Source organism: Myodes glareolus, chromosome 17 (assembly GCF_982192425.1).
Source record: "Myodes glareolus chromosome 17, mMyoGla1.1, whole genome shotgun sequence".
In the NCBI taxonomy this organism is placed as follows: domain Eukaryota; kingdom Metazoa; phylum Chordata; class Mammalia; order Rodentia; family Cricetidae; genus Myodes; species Myodes glareolus.
In genome coordinates this window covers 36,225,064-36,249,967 of record NC_142042.1, presented here as the reverse complement: position 1 = coordinate 36,249,967, position 24,904 = coordinate 36,225,064, and the positions used below count along the sequence as shown (strand labels likewise).

The 24,904-nt window shown below is 46.1% G+C and overlaps 1 protein-coding gene across 2 annotated transcripts in view; it reads right to left on the bottom strand.

Moving 5' to 3' along the window:
* Slc44a3 (solute carrier family 44 member 3) overlaps positions 1–24,904 on the bottom strand; it is a 70,181-nt gene that overhangs the window by 27,474 nt on the left and 17,803 nt on the right. The window contains exons 8-12 of one of the 2 annotated variants that reach the window (XM_048456661.3): positions 24,184–24,308; positions 23,310–23,496; positions 12,704–12,869; positions 4,370–4,526; positions 1,260–1,349 (exon numbers count right to left, since the gene is read on the bottom strand). In XM_048456661.3, coding sequence (XP_048312618.3) covers positions 1,260–1,349; positions 4,370–4,526; positions 12,704–12,869; positions 23,310–23,496; positions 24,184–24,308 — 725 coding nt within the window. The remainder of the gene's footprint in view (positions 1–1,259; positions 1,350–4,369; positions 4,527–12,703; positions 12,870–23,309; positions 23,497–24,183; positions 24,309–24,904) is intronic. The other variant, XM_048456662.3, reaches the window with a different exon arrangement.

Sequence of the window (24,904 nt, the reverse complement as noted above, 5' to 3'; positions counted from 1 at the left end):
TTTTTTTTAGCTTTGAATTGTGACTCAACTATATCTAGCTTATCACATATCAAGGGACCAGCGCATCTCCAAACCCTCATACTAACAGCTGGTGTCCAGACTTGTGCCCACAGCTCTGAGAAAAGCATGGCGTTTTAGTCTATGAGCATATCCACGAGGCGTGGCCTGGCTTGGTATCTGCCCCACCTTACTGAAACACGCCACATCACCTTATTGTGTTTTATATATAGTGGCTTGTGGTATTTAGATCCAAATATGTCCTAAAATGTACGCCCAGATTCCGACTTAAAAATAGAGTGGGACTTTAAAAAAAAATGCTACACTTTCCCTGAATAATGAAAGGCATTCATTCTAAATACCCTTTATAAGACATCAAACGCGGACGGCCTAATTAGCCCCTTCCCTTCTGGTGGGGCGTCTGCTAGGAAGATGGGCCATACTAAGAACGGCTTTCCTAAGTGAGATCTCTGCACACTTAGATTACAAAACAGTTGCTGCCCCTTCCAGAAACACTGTTTTGTCTAAATGTGACTAAGAGCTATTACACTTTCCTAAATGGGCTACAGAAAACAAAAGCATTTGTTTACATCTCTGTCTATTTGAAAGATTTTTTAAAAAGAATATTTGTAGCTCAAAAGGGAAGGGCTGGTGAAATGCAGGGGGAAAAAAGAAACGGAAGAAAATTCTCCTAGATTAGAATTACCCCTGTTACGGCATTGATAATTTGCTTACAGCTGAGAGACATTCATTATACTCCAATATGAAAAGGTGCATGCTCATTTTTAGTTTAGAAAGAGAGAGAGAGAAAAAAAAGAAACTCCTTTCTGCAGAATTTGAAGAGCCGTTGTAACAGCCTACAGTTCCAAGGGAAGGTCTATAAACCGCAGCCCCGGGGAGGTAGTGTGATCAGTCTGACAGACTCCGGCCCTACCTTCCTCAGGCTACAGCGAAGGGTGATTGTCTGCATTAAAATGAGTGAGTGGAAAGGCCAAAGAAAAAACGGTTTTTTTTTTTCACGTGAAATCACACGACATTCAAATTCCAGAGTCCACCAGTAAAGTTTTATTGACACACAGCCATGTGCATTTCTTCACATGTTGTCTGTGACTGCTTCCCTGGATGTGATGGTGGAGTTAACCGAACTTGACACATTACGTGGCTGAAAAGCCGACGAAATTACACAACCCGCCCTGAAGAATTTGCTGATCTAAGTGACGGAAGCCACCCTCAGACTCCTGGGGCTCAGGGAAGACACATACCTGGTTGAGATGGTGCAGGTGTCTGGCGAGACACGGAAGCCCACAGTAGCTGCTGCATCTGAATGCGCCTCTTGACCACGCACCATGCTGCTGGGATCAGGTAGGTCCGGGCCACAAAGACAGAGTGGGAGACGACAGAGAAAAGGTAAGTACCTTGTCTCTGATGGGAGGGCGGTTTCCACTTGCAGATCTATGTACTGGGGGAAACCCTGGAGCGATTCTTACTCATAAACCAGAAACTCAACTAATTGCTATCTCACAGATGAACTAGCTTTCATTCATGGCCTTAGATGGCATGGTTCAGTTAACCTCTAGCCAGAGAGAGAGAGATGGGCTAAGTGGTATTCAACAGCAAAGGGAAAGCTGGCCTTCTAGTCCTCTTCCCTCTTCATCTGTCTCTAAGTGTGTCAAATGGGATGCACAATTTTTGTTTGTTGTTTTTTAAAGACAAGGTCTTTTGTAGCCCATGCTAGCCTTCAACTTGTTATGTACCTGAGGCTAGCCTTGACCTCCTTCTGATTCTCCTGCCTCTGCCTCCCAAATGTAGGTATTATAGGTATGAACCACAATGCCTGGCTGAATTATTTTATTCTTATTTTTGATACAAGGTGTTGCTGCATAGCGCACACTAGCCCCAAGCTCCCAACACCCCTGCTTCAACCTCCAGATGCAGAGACAATAGGCAAACGCCACCGTGCCTTGCACACTTTGACTTTTGATTGTGAAGTTTGTGAGGTTTTGTCACCGACTAGAAATCCAATCATGTATGGTAGGTACTAGTCATGTGCCCACAGAAAGAATCAAGCTTAACGTTGGGGGAAAGAGATCCTATCATGAGGTTTTCAGACTAAATTTCAAAGATTCGATCTTCTGAAGTAGAACTTGAGTGTGTAACTTGAGAATGAGTTAGCTGGGGAAAGGGTGGTTCCCAACGTTCTACCTACCACCTATTGTAAAAATAAAATGAAATAAATAAAAATCTCAGCCTAGAGAGCTGGCTCAGGAGGTAACCCGAGGACCTGAGTTGGGTTTCCAGGACCCAAAGCTCCTTTCCCCAAATAACAAATAAATAAATAAAATAAAAATTTTAAGAATTTAAAATGAATCTGAATGATTCAGGGCAAGGGGTAGTTGTCATATCCTACCTACCTCCCAGAGAAAACAAAACAACACCCCCAACCAGCTAACAATTCTTCACTAGCCTACTCTGTGGACCCCGAACAACTCAGCCTTAGGCATTTTCTTGTCCCAGGGTTAATTCAACTGGATGGAACTTGGCTTGGATAGGTTTCAGCCTGGCGGTGATAGTGAATGAGACATCACCCATGACTATGAGAGCTAGTGGCACTTCAGGCACAGGACCAAGCCCTAAGGCTGCTGCAGAAGTCCTATGTGAAGTTGTATTTGACCTCGGTGACATCACTAAATGAGTGTTTGTGGAATCTGGGGAGATATGAATAACCCTTTAGACCCAGATCAGAGAGACCTCTGTCTTCCGCTAGTTTCTTTTTGGGTTTATGAAAGCTGTTTTCCCCAGGGCTTAAGATACCTACTCCGAGGGGGACAGCAAGCTCTCAGCTGCTCCTTGATTTATATTATCAATAACCAGTTTACATGTTAAATAAATGAATACATGCATTGTTAAATAGATGTCCTAGTGGCCAATATATTATTACATATGCATGATTGTAAAATACATATTAATAAAATACATATTCAGATATGTGCAGCATATGTACAAGATACTCAACCTGACCTGAGTATATTTAAAGTAAAAAGCGATTCTGTACTTCAAGTAACCCTGCACTGGGGTTGGAGTGATGGCTCAGTGGTTAAGAATACGGGCTGCTCTTGCAGGGGACCCACGTTCGATTCCCAGCATCTGTAGGGCAGCTCACAACCGCCTGTAACTCCAGTTCCAGATAATCTGATGCCCTCTTCTGGCACATATACTCATGCAGGTTCACATACATAAACAAACAGATAAATAATAAATGTTAGAAAAGAAGGAAGGAAAAAAGGAAGGAAGGAACCCTTCTCTAGGTTTCCCAAGACTGTAGTAGCTTAGATTCACCCTGGGTCAGGTACAGCCACCTCTTTAAGTGTTCAACATCCAGCCAGGCAAGGAACCACACAGGAAACCACTGCTCCACGTGGCAAGATAAGAAAGCTAGATAATTCCACGTGTAGTTCAGCTCCACTGATAGGCCAGGCTGAAATCTTGATTGTGGATTTTAAAATAGCAACAATTTAGATTTCTGTTTTTAAGAACAAACACAATTGATCGCGAGCAACGTGAACCAGGGCATCCATCTTCCCCACTTACTAAGGTCATGCAACCATACCCAAAGGGCTGGAATCAGGTAAGCTTGTGAAACTCAGAGCATGTCCCAAACCCCCAGGGTGGAAACCGAGGAGGGGAAGGATTAGCATTGTATGAGAACAGCAGAGCTGGGGAAAGTCCAAGCCTCCCTTGTGTGGCAGCTTAGAGACACCATGAGAACAGCTGTTTTCCTGGTGTTCTGGTTTCCACGGGCTTTCATAACTAAATGCGCATGGAAATAAAACCCGAGGAGGAGAAAACGCTCAGCACAAAAGCCCTACAGTTTTCCTTCCTTTGAGCTGAGATGTAGGTCAGCTTGCCCATTACTCACTCTCGAGTGCGTGTGAGCATGTACACAGACACGTGCACGCACGCGCGTGAGCACACACACACACACACACACACACACACACACACACACACACACTGACTCCTTCCTCCAGGCCCACACCAATCACTTCCCATGACACCCTCTAGAAACACAGCAGGCAGGGAATACACGGGCATCCAAACAAAACAACTATTATCCCTACTTTATAATGTATCTTTAGTTACAAAGAGGCATGAGAAAGAGGCACAAACGCTAGCTGAAACTGCACCATCAGAACTCAACCATTTGCTCCGCATTTTAATTAGAAGGATTCCGGCTAACACGGAACTGGAACGACTCCTTTCTCAGCCGGACACAAAGCAGACTTGGGGAGCGGGGTCCCAGCCCTTGTATGGGGCCAGCACGGAACCTTGAGTTTCCAGTCCTTAACCTGTCAGCTTTAGGGTGTTGTCTTACCGGATCTTTCAGAGTATTATAAACGTGCATGAGAATGACTCTCGGGATCCTTGTCACAGTGATTAAAAACGACCCTTTCGCCACAGTTCCTTGATGGTAGCAGAAAAGTACAGAGAGAGACGAAAGGATTGGGTGGGCAGGAGGGTCGTTTTGATTCCTGGGAACAGGGGAAAAGAACATTTAAAACTCATTATTAGAAAAGCAACAAGAAACTTGTCTCTGGTTCAGATCTCGCTGGCATTATGCCGTAAGCACTTGGCAAGATTTTTATCCTCCTGGGTAGCCAAGGTTACTTTATATCTCGGGCTAGTTCACATTTTTTGGTGGCATTCATGTGTAAACAAATGCAAAACAGAAAAAAATATTAACGAGCCAAAATACACACCCTTCTTTCTTCTGTTCTCAGCCCTTCCACCCACCCTTCCAGTTGCCTACTGATACTGTTTTCATTTGCAATAGATTGAGCCCTTCACAGTATTCACCGTTAAACTGGCAGGGAGACGTGTGTAATTTTTTTTTTTTTTTTTTTTTTTTTTTTTTGCCTGTATTAACCTGGTGATTAGAGCTATCCTCAAGTCACATGATCAGGACCAGGGCCAGCAAAGGTAACCCAGAGCTTTGATTGGAAGGGAAGCTGTAACAGCATTGAGCCTTTTAGCTTCTGCACAGTTTTGGGCTCTCTAAACTCGCTGATTTCTTCTGTGTTCCCTAAAGGTCACCTCAGTGTGAATCAATTACTGGACTTGTAATGACACAGCTCCCAAGAATGTGTGCAAGTCAGCTTCATAGAGAGAAAGAGCGACCAGAACAGGAATGGTCCTCCCTCTCCCTCAACCCTGAAAACTGAAAGAAAGGAGAGCTGATGTCACCCTTCTGATGACCTTCTGATTGACCCTGAGTTCTCAAGGATGCCATTCCAGAAAAGGAGGCCGACTTTCCCAGAAACAACTTCACGGGGCTCCAAACGAGGCTTGCTTTCTTTAGAAAAGATTCCTCTATGACTGGCTTGGCCTGCTAAGTCACTATGAATTAAAGTTTTGACAATGGCCTGGGATCCAAGGGAGGAGGAGGCCCACGGCCAGCAAGGTCTCAAGAGTTGGCAACTGTTGCGTTTTCTTCTTACTTAAATCATCCAGGAAGAGAAAGGGAACATGGACGCAAGGCAGAGGCAGAACTATAGCCTGGCTGTCTACCCAAGGGGGCTGTGTGTGTCAGCGCGGCCCACCTGTGCTTGTCTAGCAAACGCAACACGGCAGGGTCAATCCCCAGTGCTGTGTGAGCCCCGAGGGGTGGTGCTGTCTATAATTCCCGCACTCAAGAGGAGGTAGAGGCAAGAGGACTAAAAGTTCATTGTCATCCTCCCCTGTACGGTGAATCTGAAGCCAGGAGCCAGCCTAGGAGAGCCTCCAGCAGATCCAGGGGGTGGAGCTTGGTATTTGAGGATGGACCTGGGCTTTCGCAGATGGGAATGCATTTTGTCATTTTGATCGATACTGGAAGAGTAGACCAGGCCAGGAAATTCTGACACATTTTCCTCACCTACTCCTTTTTTTTTATCCCCCCCGCCCCCGCAAAAAAGAAGGATGTTTACTTTTCCATTGAGATTTATAAGCCTTAGAACTTACTCTACAGCTTAAGACAGAGATGCAGAGGGAACACCTGCTTCCCATCTGGTTGGGAAAGAAATGACTCACAGGTCATTGTGAAAGGGCCTCGAGATCTGGTCCTCCAGGTACTGAAGTCTGGTTTAGGCATCAGATTTCTGAGCCGGTTTCACTACCATTTGGGACAGAGGAGTGCCTGCCCCGCCTCCCTCCCAAGTCACAATGCTTGGCTCTGCAGGGCTTGGCTGGAGGAAGATGTGGAGGCTCCAGAAGCTAGGTTATCACATGATGGGAGAGGGAACTTAAAAAGGCCCTTTTAACCCAAGCCAAGAGTCACTCGATACCTGCTTTCAAACCAGAGACCGTCCTGCAAAAGAAGGACCCAGTAGAGAGTGTCACTGAAGTCACCGTCCCTTCCTACGGTCACCTGGGACATCAATCAGCCTGCCATTCCTCCTGCTGTACAAGTGGCTAGGGCCGTCAGCTCTGCTCCCTCACAGCCAGCACAGCCTACCTTTAGGGAGCAGATCTGATTGTTTCCCCAGGAAACTGAAAATAATACTAAAAAGCTCTGTACCTAACCATGGTTTGAGAACCGACATTGTGGTGCTAGGCATGCTGGGTAACCAGTGATAACTTAAATAGGAGTCAGGGGGAATTTTGTTGTCGTTTTTTCAAGACAGGGTTTCTCTGTAGCTTTCAGACCCTGTCCTGGAACTAGCTCTGTAAATCAGACTGGCCTTGAACTCACAGATATCCTCCTGCCTTTGCCTCCTGAGTGCCGGGATTGAAGACGGTGACACCACCGCCCGCCCGGTGATTGAGAATGCCTTTAAGTCAAGGTACACACAAGGTTTTCCAGCCACACCAGCAATGTCAGGGCCATAAGAACAACAGTTCGATTCAGCCTGCCACTCTCTAGAAACTCCTCCAACGTTATGCAAAACCAATTTTGTGCTTCAGTCCCTGAAAAAAGTCTGGGCTGCCTGGGGCGCTTGGCTCCCAACAAATCCTTAGTGATTTGTTGTGTGGTAGTGATAGTGAGTGGGAACCAGTGTGGCCCCTGCAGAGGCCTCATCCCTTTGTACGTCTCTAGTAAAACCTGCAGGATGGAATGAGAGGCTGTGAGGTGTCGGTAAAGGTCATCCGTCCAATTACACAAGAAATACAAACCGTCTTTATTACAGGTGTGTGTGCGCACGCGAGCATGTGTGAGCATATGTGTATGTGTGCGTGTGTGTGTGTGTGTGTGTGTGTGTGCTCCTACACGTGGAATCCAGAGGTCAACCTGAGGTGACAGGGGTGGATGTTGTTTCTTTGGTGTCTTCCAAACCTTGTTTTCTGACTCAGGACAATCAGCGGCTTGGCTGGTTGGCCATCAAGTCAAGGAAGAATCTGCCTATCTGTACCTCCCTAGCACTGGGGATACTAGTCTACTCCACAGGACTAGAGAGAAGGTCAGTGGGCAAAGGTGCTTACAGCCAAGCTGATGACCTGCGTTCCACCCTTAAAACCCACAGTGAAAGAAGAAAAGTACAGCAAATTGTCAACTGGCCTTCGTACTCACGTGTGCACGTGTGCCCCCCCCCAACAAATGTAAACAACTTGAAAATTTCAAACAAATGTGGCATACCATGTCTGGCTTTTTTACGTGAGTTCTGGGGCTCTCCCTCGGGTCCTCGTGCTGGCCTGGCAAGCACTTTATCAGCTGGGCCATCTCCATCGCTCCCCCTCCACCCACCCACTGCCTTTGCTGAGACAGGGTCTCCTGTGCTCAGGTTAGCCTCCTACGTAGCCTCAAGCTCATTCCTTTTCAAGGGTGACCTTTAAATTCCTGACCCTCCCCAGCGCTGAGATTCCAGGCCCGTGTTCTTGGCTTCCCAAAGAGAGTTTCTGTAGATGCCCTCTTCAAGTGAATGTTCGTTTGTATCTTAAAGATATATTTATTTTTATCTTCTGCATGAGTGTTTGCCTGCATGTCTGTATGTGTATCAAATGTATGCTCAGAGGCCAGAAGAGCTCATAGGATCCCCTGGAACTAGAGTCACAATGGCGAACTGCTGTGTAGGTGCTGGGACCCAAGCCTGGGTCCTCTGCAAGCGTACCAAGTGCTCTTAGCGGCTGAGCCATTTCTACAGCTCCGCAAAGCAGGCTTTAAAGGCGAGCTTTAAGGTTGGTACATTGCGGTCTCCTTATAAACTCTTCAGGCTTCTAGAAGCTTAAAAAATGACAACAGTCAATGCGAGCGATCACGTCAGTCAAGATAAGGCCTGGAAGAACTGTAAACTGCAGATGAGGAAAACCTGGCGGTTTCACGGTGAAGCAGGCAGCCCAAAGCTAAGTCCTTTCTGTTTCGAAACAGGCTTTCTCTACGTCGTCCATGTTGGCCTAGAACTTATGTAAACCAGGTTCGCCTCAGATGTGGTAATCCTCCTGCCTCCGCTTTCTGAGTATGCCACCATGTCCGGCTGAGAAGGCTCTCTCTCTCTTTTTGGTTTTTCGAGACAGGGTTTCTCTATAGCTTTGGAGCCTGTCCTGGAACTTGCTCTGGTAGACCAGGCTGGCCTCAAACTCACAGAGATCCGCCTGCCTCTGCCTCCCAAGTGCTGGGATTAAAGGTGTGTGGCACCACCACCCGGCCATGAAGACACTTTAATAGTTAACTGTAGTACTAAAAATAAATCATTATTTTATTTTAGATTTTTATCTCTAATTCATGCACATGTCTACGTATGCCTGCCACACGCATGTAGCCTACTGGAGAACAAAAGAGGGGCTGGCTCTCTGGAGTTGGGGTAGCAAGCTGTTGCAAGCTTCTCAATGTGAGTTTGAGGAACCAAAGCTGGGTCCTCTGCCGGAGCAGCAAACGCTTGAAAGCACTGAGCTGTGCCTTCGGTTCCCTCACGTATTAGTGCTGGTAGGCCTAAGGGAAACAGCAGTTCGCTTCACCTGTCCTAAATTCTCCCTCTCTAGAGATGCTAGTTTGGCTGTTTCTTCTGGGATGTTCCCCCAGGCTTTAAAACTGTAGGTTCTTATGACTTGTTTTTTTCCTGTGGCATACTGTCTGTTTTTTTCCTCTGGTATTGAGGCAGTGTGCTACCATCTCCGCTTCGGGTATTGTCGGGTGTTGCCTACTGATGGCCCATGCAGAAGATTCAGGCTGCTTTCTCCTGTGCATCTTCACCTCCCCGCTCTAGGCCCTCATCTTCCCAATCTTTCTCAGTCACGCTAACTTTTTAGTTAATGTTTAGCGTCACATCACCAGTACATAAAGAACATAAATGTACTGTGAAGAATATTCTCAACTGATCCAAGTAGTCCTGTCCAACTATATTTCTTGTCTGTACCCTAGGGTTTCCCAGGCATTCGTACTTGTACCACAATTTTCTATTTGCCCCGTTTCCCTTGGGCTTCTCTCAACACTGAGCCAAAGCATAAATCTCCACGTGTTCAAGCACATCCGTTCCTCTCTCCGTTCTGTCTTTGCTTGGAGACAGCCTCTTTCTTGCAGGTCACTGGTCTCCCACTTAGTCTTAGACTTGACTTCTTGTTTTAACACTTGCAACACAGCTTCCTTCCCGGGAGCTGCCCCCTCTTCTTTCCACAGGCTGCTCACATCCTGAAATTCCTTATCCTCCCTAGCTTACTCATGGCATTCAGTGGAAATGTCCTTCCTAGCAAGGATGTGCCCCGGAAATCTTGGGGGATTTTCTGACCTTTGATCAATCGATGGTGGGAATGGGTACAGAACTCTCGGCCAGGGACCTGGGAGCCCTCACATTTGGACAGTTCTGCCCTGCTGTTTCCTGGGTTCAGAGTTGCTGCTGAATGTCAGAACATCAGATTTGTTCTGATGCTCAAGTCCGGTTGGGTCTTTTTTTTTTTCTTTCTTTTGAGAAGTTTCTGGAGTCATCTAACTTGCCCTCAGCTCTCATGAAGTTTCCTTGAAAATTTCATTCTTTAATTTTTGTTGTAGTTGTTGTTTTCTCTGTGTAGCTCTGGCTGTCCTGGAATTTGCTCTGTAGACCAGGCTGGCCTTGAACTAAGAGATTTGCCTGCCTCTGATCCTGAGTGCTGGGATTAAAGGAGTACACCACCACACCTGGCACACGCGACCAGTTAGTGTGGTACCATGCACTACTGAGTGGTAGTGTATGCCTGAAAATCTCAGCCCTTCGGAGGAGGAGGAAAGAGGATCCGGAGATCATGGCAACCCTCAGCAGCACAGCAAATTGGATGCTTGGGCTACATGAGACCGTGCCTCAAAAATTTTTTTGTTTGCTCTTTGTAAAAACTGTATCAGTCCCAGGATGCATTTCCTAAACAGCGCTGACATTTTATCCTTCCTCCCGTCTTCCCGTTTGTCTTTTTGTTCAACTTTCTGGAAACGTTCTTCAGTGTCACGGTTTAAGCATTCATCAGACAATTTCGACTTTTGAAGCAGCTGATTATTAAAGGGTCTTTCTCATTCTCTTCATACCCATTCTGCTGCGCCGAGTCTTAGACAATGAGTTCAGAATTTCTTTGTTCTCTGGGATAGGATTATAGGCGCTCCCCTTCACTGTCGCCAGCTTCCTCTGCAGCTGGCGTTGTGTCTGCTGCCTCTCAGCTCCTTTGGTTGGGTCTCTAATCTCTCTCACTTTCTTTGGATGCACAATATGAACAGGTCAGACACACTTGGATGCTCTGTGCGAGAGAGACTGCTTGTGGCCTGTGGAGCCTCACTGTTGGCATAGGCGTCTGGAAGGGAATCTCACTCGGGGATCATACAGCACCTGATTTGGATTAGATAGCTTCTCCAACCCTGCCTCTCTTTGGAGGACCAGCCTGGCTGTCAGCATCCTGGGAACTGAGCCATGGGACGTGGGGTGGGATGGTGACGGGGTCCTCACCAATCAATGCTTAGCCTTCCACCTGTTCTCCCTGCTTCAGCGCATGGCTTTGCCCCAGCCTCAGCTGTGCCCAATACCCCATGAACAGACCCTCTCTGGGTTATAGCCATGGGTAGCAAAGGCCCATACGGAGCCTCTTCATACGGAGGAAATATTGAGAGGTTGAAGACTTAGCATCTTTGGAAGCACATATTATTTTTTATTTGTTTGTTTTTAAATTTGTATTTATTATTGTGTGTCTATGTAAATGCTGTGTATGTGTGTGTGTGTGTGTGTGTGTGTGTGTGTGTGTGTGTGTGTGTAAACAGGAGGGCACGGGAATGCCCTGGTGAAAGGTGGAGGGCAGCACCTGGAAGTCAGGTGTCTCTTCCTAGCGTGGGATCTGGGGATCAAACTGAGGTCAGCAGGCCTTCATGGCAAGGACTTTCACCTGCTGAGCCATCTGGCCGGCCTAGAAGCACAGTTTATACTTGAATTCCTGCCTCTGGCTTCTGTGGCCAGCCAGATCTTCCTTGCATGTCTGCACACAGCTAACACTCGCAAGCCGACCTTTCTAGCTTTTCCCGCTGTGGCAGATCCTGTCTTCAGCTTTCATCATCCGGCTGAATTTTATGTTTTGACGTGAGCATCCAAAGGCACGCATGTCGAGGCTGATGGCTCTCATCAGCTGTCATTGCTTGTCTATTTCCCACAGTTGGTGTATGGACGCCTTTGTAGCTTTTTAGTAATGAGTGTGGACAGAATGAAGGGCTGGGATGAATGCCACGAGCCACGGAACCTCCTCATCCGAGCCTTTGCTGAAAATGCTTTGGTCTGGTTATGCTAAGATAACATATTACCTGCGGGCCAATTTGGCTGGGCAGATATGTGTTCCCTGATGGAGAGCAAGCAACTCCCACCTCCAGCTGCTGCAAAGCTCTCAACGACAACCAAGGGCAGAGGCCCCTTTGTGAGTCCTCCAGAATCCCTGATGATGAGGTTCCCAAAGGGTACCACTGTATTAAAAGCCCACAGTGCTCTTTGTTGTCCAGGGGCAACTGTTCAATGGCATGAATCATGGCTGCTTGGCTTTCTTACCCCCAGAAAGGTCATGTTTATCTACTCATTTGGTCCGGGAGACTAGAAGAGAGTCGGCTCTACCAGGAGTCAACTTCCTCTTCCAGCTCCAACCCTGTCATTGTCCTGAGCCTGCTCTTCTGGCTACAATCCCTGGAGAGTTACACACAAGAGATGCAAAGAGCTCAGGTATATGGGAGTCGGGGTGGTGTGGGAGTGGGGAGGAGCTGTAGTCCTCAGTTAGTGTCATAAGGAAATGGGCTATCGATACAGAAGGAAGGAATTAATTCACTAGTACCTAACTCTAAGGAAATGAGTTACAGTTTACAGTTCTTCTAGGGTATAAAATTATTTTCCAAGTAAATATTCTTCTGACTTCACAGAGATAAAACAGCTGATATAGCTACTGAAGTGTATTTAAAATAGATCCATGATGTTTAATGTCTGAAGTCAGCGAAGAATGGGCATTCACAGGAGACTATAACCCTTTCTTTTAGGTATTTGTTAATTCTAGGCAAGAAGATGACTTCGATGTTTCTTTCTTGCTACATTTCTAGTTTAAGCAAAAGAGCCTGGAAATGCATGAGATTTAAGACCGACTGCTTCTTCTGAACCATAAATGAGCTTTCAGGCCGAATTTTAGCTCCGTCTTTTTGTTGGTTTGCTTTTCTAATTCTTGTTACTCTCTTTCCAAGAGTTGAGTGAAAACTCCCAAATATCTTCAGAGATGCGTAGACAGCCCAGACACACAGGCACATCCCTGGGGTCAGGGCTGGACCCACCTGTTGAAGTAGCAAGCGGTCACTGCTCCTGCTGTAGTCATCCGCTGGCATGCAAGGACGAACTCGCTGGTCCAGACGAGGCCGATCAAATGGTACCACCACATAAACCGAATGCCCGAAAGAGGCTTGTATTCCACTTGGCCCCCTTCCATCACCTGGGCAGTGCCTGCAATTGAAAACACAAACATGCTTCACACCAGTATTTCCCTCACCTTGGAAGATGGTTCAACAGGCCACGTCTCTTCACGCTTGGTCTTTGACACTGTGCAAAACACAGACGTCAACGCAAAATTTAAATTCATACAGCAGACACTAAGATTTGAGACTTTGAAGACTACGAACAGCAACATCAGCAGTGACTGTAGGGAATTTGTAAGACGGCTGACATAGTAGGTAGTTTGAGCATGGAGTAATACAATCTAGGCGTTTGAAATAAAGCATGGGCCACAGACGTTATTCCTCCATGGATGACAACAATAACCATTATCTTTGTTGTTACCGTAGTATCGTTATCTTGCATTTCAGCAGCACAATACTGCATTAAATTAAGGTCAGTAAGGGTGTATTAGTAATGTTCCACTGCTGTGTGCTCCACTCCCCTTGCTCCCAAACCTAAAGAATCCTTTGGCTTAGCTCTGTAGATAGCGGGGAAACCAGCTCCCAGCTCTGTGGCCATTCTTGACTTCCATATGTTTTCTTACGAGCTCATCAAATAATCTACTGTAAGGAGAGAGCAGACACTTTGCGGTTTGGTGAAACCTACAACTTGCCTATGATTTGAACATGTGTTATATTTCTTGTCACAGCTATACATGGACATTCAGTTCATCCATTCATTCGCCTTTAGACATTCACAGTAGAGTTCATGAACAAAGGGAAAGGATGAAGATAATCACGTGTTAAGCAAAACAGATTCCACCAATGAAGGCTGATCCTCTTTCCTTCCTGTGTAAGTTCTGCCGAACAAGATTCCCATCGTGGGAGGTAGTTGGGTAGCTCACTTTACAGACAGACGGCAACATTGGTCTACTGAATGCTGAACCCGTTTTGGCTTGGAAGGAGATGTATTTCAGGTGAGGCATATATTCAGAAATCTGCCTGTGTTCTTCCAAAGCTGCTGCGCTTCGGAAAAGCATTCCCAAGCGCAAGCAAGTGGCCCCTCGTGATGACAATGCCCTTTAGATAAATCAGGCCAGCAGGCTTTGAGAAGAACACTCTGAACCATCTGAAGTACACAGGGCCTGAGAACAAGCAGGCAGTTCCTTTTGCAAGACCATGAGTCCCGACAGCAAATTATGTCTGGTGATATTTTGTTTGTGTTTGAACAAATAAAACTTGCCTGAAGATCAGAGTGCAGAACTAAGCCACTAGAGGCCAGGCAGTGGTGGCACACACCTTGAATCTTAGGACTCAGGAGACAGAGCCAGAGGGATCTCTGTTAGATCAAGACCACCCTGGGCTACACAAAATTGACCCAGTCTAAAAGAAACAAAGCTCACACAAAGGTGATCCCAACACTTAGGATCCCATGCCTTTAATCCCAGCATTGGGGAGGTGGAGACAGGAGTGATATGGCTGGGTGGAGAGAGGAATATAAGGCGGGAGGAGACAGGAGCTCAGAGCAGTCTGAGGATGCACAGGACACAGTCTGAGGACAGGACCACCTTTTTTGGTCTGAGCATTGGTGTACATAAGAACTCTAGTGACTGGCCACTCTGCTTCTCTGATCTTCAGCATGAATCCCTATATCTGACTCTGGGTTCTTCTTATTAAGTAAACAATTAGAATTCATGTTACAATTACGTTTTGGAGGTGGAGAATATTTACAAACAGTGTTGGTGGCATCTCTTTTCTCACACAGACAGAGGCCGGTATAGATGTTGAGAGATCAATCTGCCCTCTTGGCTGCCCTCCATGGCTATGGCTGCACATTTCCTAGCTTGTCACGCTGGTGACAATAGTCAGCAAGCGGAGCCTCTGAAGTGGTCAATCAAGATCCACTTGGTCCTCAAAGACTTTGACATCCTCCAAAGAAGCAAAACCCAGAGGCTATTTTTGACGGATTTCTATGGGTTGAAGTGCTGAATCTTCCCTACTCAACCCATGTGCCATGTGTGCAGGCAATGGGATGTGCTAATGTGTGTGTGTGGGGGGCCCACATGCCACACCATACATGTGGTAGTCAGAGGACAACCTTCAGGTTTTGGTCCTTGCCTTTCCATCTTGTTTGATACGGACTCTTTACTGCAGAATAAACCAGATTAACTGGCTCACAAACTTCAGGAGCTTCATCTGTCTCCTCCTTTTTCCTATAGCATGTTGGGATTATAGAGATTTGCACTACCATGTCCAGCTTTTATGTAGATTCCAGGGATCCAAATGCAGATTGAAAAGTCACACAGCAAGTGCTTTTACCCACGGAGCCATCTCTCTATCTCCTGAAGCTACCTCTTTATTTGTTCCTCTGTATCAGCTTTACTGAGTTGTTTACAGATGTTCACCAAGAGAGGATTATCTAACGTCTCAATGCACTTGTTGTCATTTTGGAGTAGATATTTCCGTGTAGAGTATAGTGATTGCTTGATCCATTTGTGGGTGTTTAGGAGCCATGTTTTGCCTTGACCCCACATTTATGATGATTCAAAATACCTCCATATGATGCCCAATGCCACCCGGGAGGAAATCACGGCAAGAGCACCACTGCTTTAAGCATGCCTCTTAAAGGATCAGGCATTGGGGTTGGAGGGTGAAAGCCTGGGAGCAGCAAGACCTTCACAGTGTTCCAGAGCCTGAGGGTGGGGTAAGCCTGCTTATGCATGCAGGACTGCCCCCTGCTGGATGGGCCTTGTTGGTGCAGGCAAGAGCCCCTAGAGTCGCTGACAAACTGCAAGCAAACCGTGGAACCTTCTAAAAGGTTCTTATCTGAGGATGGTAATGGCTACTTCTCACACTCCTGTAACTCTGTCTCATCCTGACTCTAAATGCGACACAAGTAGCCACCACTGGCAAATGTAATAGATGGATACGGTGCTAAGGAAAACGTGTGATGAATGGTTAACTACACATGACTTAAAGGTAATATGATTCCAAGGCTGAAATCAAACACTTACGGAACACCTATGGCACACTGGCATTTTGATGGATATTGGCTATTAAGAGGAAAAAATGGAAGCTGTACAGACAACCAGAAGATACCGCCTCTGAGACTCCGAGGGACTTACAGGTGACCATGCTAGATTGTTCATCTCGTCTTCTAGACAACTGCTTTATAATCTCTCTGCCAACCACAGAGCCAAGAGCTTCACTTCCTGATGCTCTAAGAAAAATGAGGCAATCTGCCTGCCCCCACCCATGCTTATCAATGTGACCAGAATTTCACCTTGACTCTTGAGAGGGTAAAGCTGCCCCTGTGTCTGAGGCCAACCCTGTCATTAGATCCCACACACTTGAGAATGTGTCCTCACAGTCTGTTCTTCTCCATCAAAATACTCCCTTTCCTGAGCCATTCTTAGCTCTTCTTCATTAAAAAAAAAATCTATTCTGGACCATTTCCTCGGCTCTCTTTCACAGTCAAATCCCTCCAGATTAACCGTCCACACCTGATCCTTCCAATTCCTTTCCTCCGACTTTTCTGCACAGAGTCTGCAGTCATGGCCTCCCCCACCTTTATCTACAATCACAATAGCCTGACCTCCAAGGTTCGGTAAGGCATCAATGCTGAGTTCAGTGGAACCACTCCCGTGCCCTGGAAACCCTTTCCCAGAATGCCACTCCTGTCACCCACCCCCAGTCTTCACTGTCAGCCCCCTTGGCTCCCCTTCCTTCTCTCCAGAGCCCGTTTAGTTATTTTCCAGAGCTAATCTAGGCAAGTGTTCTACTACTGAGCTAAGCCTCGGCCTTCTAGGGCATCTTCACACTGAAACGTTCCAAAGCACAATCTTTTATCTACGCCCAAATACTGTTTATATGTTCCTTCTGAACTTCAGACTCATTGCTTATTAGGAATATACACCTAGTTGCTAAAACATAACGCTCCAAATTAATTTCTACTCAGGAAATGCCCCTCTCAACTTTCTGCCCTGTCTTGGTTAATGCCCATCTCTTCTTCCAGCTGCTGAAGTTAGAGAAGACACAAACACCCAAAGCCATGGCTGACTCTTCTGCCTCCCCGTTTTATCTAGTACATCGGCAACTACCGCTCACTCTGGAGGAGCTGCGGGACCCAGTGTGTGACTCTGCACCACAAAGACCGGGTAGCCATGCACCCACTGTCTCTCCCCTTCCTGCATTAAGATGAACATGGGGTCATGTTTCTCTCCTCCAAACTTCCCATCTCACACCCTCAGGATTTGACCCCATTCCTTCTCTGACTTCAGTTTGCTCTCTTAATGACACTATTTTAGCTAAATGTGCTTCCTTCCTGTACCCCAGAACTTGGTCTTCTTTATGGTCATCTACTTGGGACATTCTTCCTTCCCTAAATTAGCCTTGTGATCCTGTATACACCACTGTCAAGTCCTTGTTCAAGAATTTTTTACTCAACCCTAACCCTAACTTTAATCCTACAGCCAAATTAAAAATTGAGTTTCTGTCTCCTCAGGCATTTGCTGTTCCTGTCCTCTGATTTGATTACATATCTCTTACCAATTATTATGGTCATTTGCTTACTTTACTTAATACATATTTTCTTCCATCTTCTGAAAAAATGCATTGTTCATGTGTTATAATAGGATTTTTTTTTCATTTTTCAAGACAAGTTTTCTCTCTGTATAGTCCTGGATGTCCTGGAACATACCACACGTAGACTCAAAAATTAGTGTGTTGTGCCTTCCAAGTGCTGGGATTAAAAGAGTGTGCCACCACTGCTTGACTCAGGATTTGTAGCTCACAGTAAATGTTGAATAAGTGGATGGAGATAGAGATCACTGAGTATTCTTCAAAGGACATATTTTATTTTTAATTTTATTTTATGTGTATGGGTGTCTTGCCTGCATTTATGTCTGTGCACTGGTGCCTCCGGAGGCCAGAAGAAGGTATCATATCCCCTGGAACTGGAATTATAGATGGTTGGAAGTTGCCATCTGGGTGCTAGGAATTGAACCTGGGTCCTCTGAAAGAGCAGCGATATGGTTCCCATCCCCAACATATTTTATTAAAGATGTTTGAGGCAGCTTTCTAGATCCCTCTGGAATGCACTAGAATAATCTGGGTTGAATTCATTATACGCCTAGCTGTAGCCTTGAAACATCAAGCTTTCAAAGCATTTTGAGAGGCGATGGTGGTACACTGATAATCGTAAATGGCAGGTTTGTAAGAAAGACAGAGCAGTCAGATAAGACAGTTTCCCAAAGGGAACTGACACAGCTCGAAAAGACTCGGTTTCCTGGAATGCTCTGTGTATTTTCTTGGAGCTTTTCTAGAAAAATGGCTCATGGGTCCTACAGAGTCTGTGGCCTTCTGACCCCAAACTTAGCTTCTGCCTCTGCTCTGGTTACAGGACAATTAGTGAAAACAAGAGGGAAATGTCATTGTCTTTAATATCCAGCTGACAGCTACCCATTCAGCTGTAGCACCCTGAGCCAAGAGACAGAGAAAGAGCAAACATGCCCCTCTACTCAGTGGATAATAGCTGTGCTGGCTAGTTTGACGTCAGTATGGCACAAGCTAGACTCATCTTAACGGGGGACTCTTGCCACGGGCATTGCCAGAGGAGCAGCAGGTTGCTATTGAAGTTCAGGTGTCAGCCCAGCAGAAGGGAATCCTCCAATGGGCCAGTCTCATTTAGGCAAGGCCACGGGACTGCAGACCCAGGGATGTCTTTTGCTTCTGCTGTGCACTTACATGTTTGCTGCAGTCCTCTTTCTCTGATATCTAGCATGGTGTGAGTGAACGTGGGGAGATTCCACTGCCTGTAATGTAGTGTATTTATCTCTTGGAAACAGCCCGTTCTATTGGGCATTTTTACCTGTGGATTGTTAAGAAGATGACCCCTCCCTAAGCTGTACTGTCTAATTTGATAACAATAATGATTGCTTATACGGAGTTTTGGTGGCTAAAAATAAATACAAGGATATTATTCATATCTAAGTTCTGTCAGTCTCACCTAAGGAGCTGCATGTATTGTAGCTCAAGTTAATGACTAACAACTGAATCCCAATAGCCCGACTGGTTTAAAATCTTTTAACGTTAATGTTGGGAGATGTGTTCACAGGTCTCAGAGTGCATCAGAGCTGGAACAAAGCTCTGAAAACAACAAGGTTAGACTAAGATGTTGTTGTCAAATGACTTAGAGGTGAAAACCCCAAGAAGACAATCTAAAGGTTTAGAAAGGCACATGGTGGAAAGTGAAACTCTTCAAGGTCAGGGAACAAGAACAAAGCAGCTCTATTATTACTGGCTGACGTTCTCTCCTTGGGAGGTTTGATTGATGACCAAAGGTGATGATTAATTCCTTATACCCATTTATGTCCTCAATCGCCTGATGTAAAAAACTATTAATGAATAGGTATGTACCCTAAAGAATTAACGTAGAGCTGACTGATCCTTTTTCATTAAAAAAAAAAGTAGTTTAGGTTTGTGATTTCTTTAGGATTCCTTACAAGAGTACCTTTCGAGATAAATAATAAAGCAATTGACCCTTTCTCTGTAACTGCAAAATGCAGCCTGCCCATAAAAGACCTGACAAAAATACCTTGATTGCCACGGTTAATCTATAACAAATTGCTTGGGTATAAATGCATGTGGGTTCTTGGGATAATTGTTTTTCATCTGTAATACATAAAATGTTTGATCACATGAGGGAGATGAAAGCATGTTTTCCCTATAATCATTTGCTTGAGAAATGGAATGCAACTGTTTTGACTCCTGGACTGCCTGGGAGATTCTGTTGGGGTAGAAAAGCTGTAAAACAACATGAGGTAGAAGAGAGAATAAAGAAGAGAAAGAATCAAGAAGGAAACCATCAAGAGAGTTTGTGAGTGCTTTTTTCCCTAACCCCCCTCAGATAGAAAAGTTTAGCCTCCCCAACTCTGTGGATTCCCGCCAAAGCCTTGTGCTGCTGGAGGCTGGTTCCCCAGGCAGCGGGAGAATCTCAACTGAGAAAATGCTCCCACCAGATTTGCCGGTGGGCGCAGTTTCTTGATTGATGATTGATGTGTGAGATCCCACCTCACCGTGGGAGGTACCACTCCTGGCCTGGTGTTCTAGGAAAGCAGGCTGAGCAAGCCAGTAAGCATCACTCCTCCATGGCTCCTGCAGCAACTTCTGCCTCCAGGTTCCTGCCCTGTTTGAGTTCCTGCCCTGACTGCCTTCAATATTGGACTGTGGTGTGGGGGCATACACTAAGTAAGCCCTTTCCTCCTTAAGTTGCTTTTGGTCATGGTGTTTTATCATGCCTTAACTCCTTAATTAAAACGGCAGCATATTGCTTTTTCCTGCCATACTGAGAACCTTGAGACATATGACGTATTTATCCCTCTTGCTGGAGAACAGGATTACTGACTTGCTTACCACTATATTTCAAGTACTCAAAGCACATAGTAGGCACGCATAATACGTCTCCAGAGATGAGCACACAATAGGCAGATAATAAGTATTTGTTGAAAGAAGGAGGAATATGAAAACAATACCCAAGATGTATTTAAGCATACATGACCAAGGAATTTGTAGACAATCATCCAAGAAATAGAATACTGAAAGCAATTTTTAAGGATTTCTAGTTTCTGAAGCAGTTTGTAGTGGAGAGCTGGGGGCGAGAGTTGGGAACGGGAGTGGATTCTGGGTCAGACCACACTGGAGCAAGGCACAGAGCGACGCACGAAGTTATCTTTTCTCTGCAACAGTGGAATGACCTGAACTTCTGGAAGACAAGGGCCACTGCGGTCTCTTGTTGTGGAATATTCCTTTACACCGTGCGAATATGTGTCACTGTGCTTGGTTCAATAAAAAGCTAACTGGCCAATAGGTAGACAGGATTTTCAGGGCAGAGAGGATGCTGGGAAAAAGAAGGAGGAGGAGGAGGAGGATAGAGTCATAGGAGATGCCGTGAGACACAGAGTGACAAGGATGGGCACTAGGGAAGTGAGGCAATAAAACCATGAGAAAGTAAATTAATAAAAATGGGTTAATTTAAGTCATAAAATCTAGTTAGAACCAAGCCTAAGCTATCAGCCGAGCTTTTATAATTAATGATAAGTCTCCATGTGGTTATTTGGGAGTGGGCTGATGGAACAGAAAAAAAAAATCCACCTGTAGTCTCTCTTCACTTTCTCATTCTGTTCCCAAGACAAGATTGAACATCAGCAGGCTCAGAGACATAACTTCACTTACCTTCTAGATCCCTGATAATTTTCTTTGCTACTAAGTTCTCAAATCCAGCAGACACAGCAGAGGGGTAGCAAGTACTGCACATGGCTGAGGCTGGTGTGAGATATTCCTTAGCCCGTGCTAATTTCTAACATCAGCAACATATGGTCCTTCATTTGAAAAGGCAAAGCTCTCCTCCAGCCCAGCCTCCCATGGACAGCAAGAGGGAAGCACAGAGAATTGATTCCTCAGGAAATCTGAAGCAGCCTGGACCCTGGGTCCATGGATGGGAAGCCCTGGCCAAGCCCGCTGCCTCCTCTCCAAGCCCAGCTCGGTGCCTGTTTCAAGTGTACTGTGTACACAGTTGGGACTGTCCTTTCTGCTAGATGGACCTGGAAGTAGATACCCTCCACCCTCCAAATGGGCCTTTTCTGTTCTTCTCCATGCTGGGCTTCTAGACCACCTTAGTGACCACGCTCCGCCCAGAACACTGGACTCTTTCCTACTCACTGACAGCGCATGCTGGATTTCTAAGTAACTATGATTTTTGCTTTTTGTTTTGTTTTGACTTTGGTTTTTAAAGACAGGGTCTCTCTTTTTATCCCAGACGTTGCACTCCTGATCCTCTAGCTGTAGCCTCCCGGGTCCTGGAGTGTCATGTATACACCACCACGTCAGGCTCTTTATTTCACTGGATTAGAGTTAATAGGCAGGTCCCAAGGGGCTAAGAGGTGTTACTGTGGCCAGGATGGTCATATGCGCTGCTCGGATCATCCTCAAAACTTGGAGACTAGTTAACAGATGAATGAAGTCACTAGAGAAACAGTTCATGTGAGAAAACATGAACCACCAAAGTCCACTATACTTCTGCACACTAAATTATTAACTTATTCAACCATCAGTCTAAAGGAAATTCATAGACCTTTACCTGCTGAGGATACCCCTTCACAACACTCACACAACTTCACTCTAGGTCACAGAGATCCTGTCCTCTTATATCACGGCCCGAGAGGACATTAAATGACACCAAGAGTCACTGTGCACTGTCCACCTGCATCCTCTGGCAAGCATCCTTTCCCAAGATGTGGAAGTGGCTCCCCCTTCTCACAGGCACAGCTGGGGCATCTTCCTAGAGTCAAGAATCGATGCAGTTGCTGGCCCACTTGGCCCAGAGCCAAGCCACTGACACTGGATGAAGAGGCCTTGGGGAACAAAGGGGACTCTGTGCTCTTGGGCAGTCCGTGAGTGTGTGGAAAGGAGGGTCAGGTGGCCCAAGGGAGTCCATGACCCTGGACGACAGCTGGGAGGGATGGGGCAGCTCTTTGTGGTACCCACTCCGCTGTGAAGGCAAAGATAGCTTACCTGGGGAGCTACATTCAGTTCTAGACACCCAGCTTTCTTTTCCTTCCCTGAGGTTCCTCTCAATCGTGCCCACTGGGGTTTTAAACTAACAGAGAACAATCATACCCTGACACACGGTCCTATGAGGTGGCTGTGGAAAAACAGGCTACCTTCAACCAAAGAATGACCTGCCTCCCTGCCTGAACTCTGGGTCCTTGTGGCTGAGGCTGTCAATATTCTGTTGCTGGGCCCATGGAGGAGAATGTCACAGGGTACCAAGTTAGCAGTTCAATCCCAAGTCAGCTTTGGGGCCGTAACTCCATGATGTCACCTTCAACTCTCCCTTGGAGGTTTAGGTCCAGCATGCTCCATAGCCATTAACACCGAGAATGTTGCCTTGTTCACCCACTGTTGTCAGTATCTTAGCTATAGGAGACACTTAAGCAGAAATATTAGAGCCACCATCACCCCTCTCATAAGACACCATACAACAAATTTAGAAGGAGCTAGCAGGGATTTTATGTGATCTCATACTTGGCCAAAGAAAGTAGTAGATAGGTCCAATGGATGGACCCATGTTGAGTTAAGTTGTATGGGATTAACAAACCTCTACTTCCGGAATGCTTATTTTTAAAAGCACGTGCCACTTCACTCAATTTGTGAGGTGCTGGGGGAAGAAACCCAGGGTTTTGTGCCTGCTAGGGAAGCGTTCTGCTCACTGAGCTATAGTCTCCAGCCGTAAACCTGAAGGCATCTAACAATAGCCTTTCTATGGGCTTTGGTTCATATTAGTTTCACCTAAGTTTCCAAGCCTGATTGAAATTACTAACCCATGAAACCCAGCTTCCCCAAAGCCAACATGAAAGAGACATGACAGAGCCGCTGACTCCACCACTGTCCTCCCCAGACACCCCTGGTCGCACAAGAGATTTGGCACTCATAGGAATGGGCTGACACCTACCAGCAGTCCCCAGGCTCAGCAGCACAGCCACCCAGAGGACCCAGAAGAAGACAAGAGTAGCAAACGTCCACAGTGGCTGGAACAGCAGGGACAGACAACTGCTGATGGCTTGATTTGTGATGCGGAGAAGCTCGACTGTCGACTTCATTCTCTTTCTGAGGGTGAAAATCAAGACGAGGAGAACCACCTGTGGAGGAAGGGGTCAGAGTGAACCACTGCAGGGCAGAGAGGTATCCATTACTTCTGTTATAACTGGATAGATAAAGTCCCAATCACTAACTGAGCCCCTGCTCTGCACTGGCCCCTGTGTGAGATCCTGAGGTCGCAATAGTGAACAAGGCCTAAACCCTTCCTAAAGGAGACAGTCTGAGTTCGAAGGTGAGAATAGGCTCTTCAAAGGTCAGGTGGAAAATCTGTGTTTCCCTCTTCCATGCCACGCACCCAGAGATGGGGTGCAAATAAGCCAGAGAATATGAATGTGACATAAAAGGAGCGTGCTTCAAAGCTACTTGCTATGCCATCTTGACCAGGTCTCCCTTCTCTAGACAGAAATAGTTGTAAGTCTCCCAGATTAAGGAAACCACCGCCCTTACCCCTGCATCATTCAACCTTCTGTACTATTCTCTTCCTGGTCAAGCTTCTTGGTTTGTCTTTGTCATTGCCTGTCTCCCACCTCTAACCCCTATCTTTTTATCCACCACAAGTTCCTTGACCTCGACACTCTCCTTAAACCGTTTTCCCTTAGGTCACATCCTACGACCTCTGGAGTAGTAAGTCTTCTGGAATATCCGAGTTGTTTTTGGCTGGAATTCAGTAACCTGGATTCAGAGCTGATGGCGGTTACTCAATGAGCTTTTGGAAGGGCTTGTCTTACCGTCACGACTGTCGTAATGATGGCAAAGGCCAGCATGCACTTCATATTCTCCCTTTCTGTGTCCAGTTCTGTGCTGAGGTCATTGGTGTAGTCGTAATACAGCCACCATAAGACGCCGCAGACAACTGGAAAATAAGGTGACCGCAGGCTTGGCATGTGTACTGAGGTTACCCACTTCTCTACACACACACACACACACACACACACACAGAGAGAGAGAGAGAGAGAGAGAGAGAGAGAGAGAGAGAGAGATGTCCACACCAAGTTCAGCCATTTCTGACCCAGTGATCCTGTCCACACAGTAGGTCCTAAGTCCCCAGATGCTTTGGAACCCATCACTTCTCTCTGGGTGATCCGGGCAAAGCCAGGTTAGCCTGCAGAGAACCTATTAATTCCAGGTAGCTACTGGCCTTTAGCAGACACAGGGACCTAGTCTGCAGGATGAGTCTGAGCATAATCAGGAAGGCGTGGTACCAAACAGAACGGTGCGAGGAAGAGCATGAGAGTCTAAAGTCTATAGTATTCACATAAGGTCTGCTGGTGAAAGCTCCTGGATGTGGGGGACTGGATGTTGGCTCCTTACCCACAAAGGTGTGCCATTTACACAGCCCATGGAAATCATGTTATCAGAGATACACTGACACTATAAACACTCTGCTTCTAGATAAAAGCCTGACCTTAAATCATCACGATTGTAACACCAGGGAGGTCCGAGTTGTCT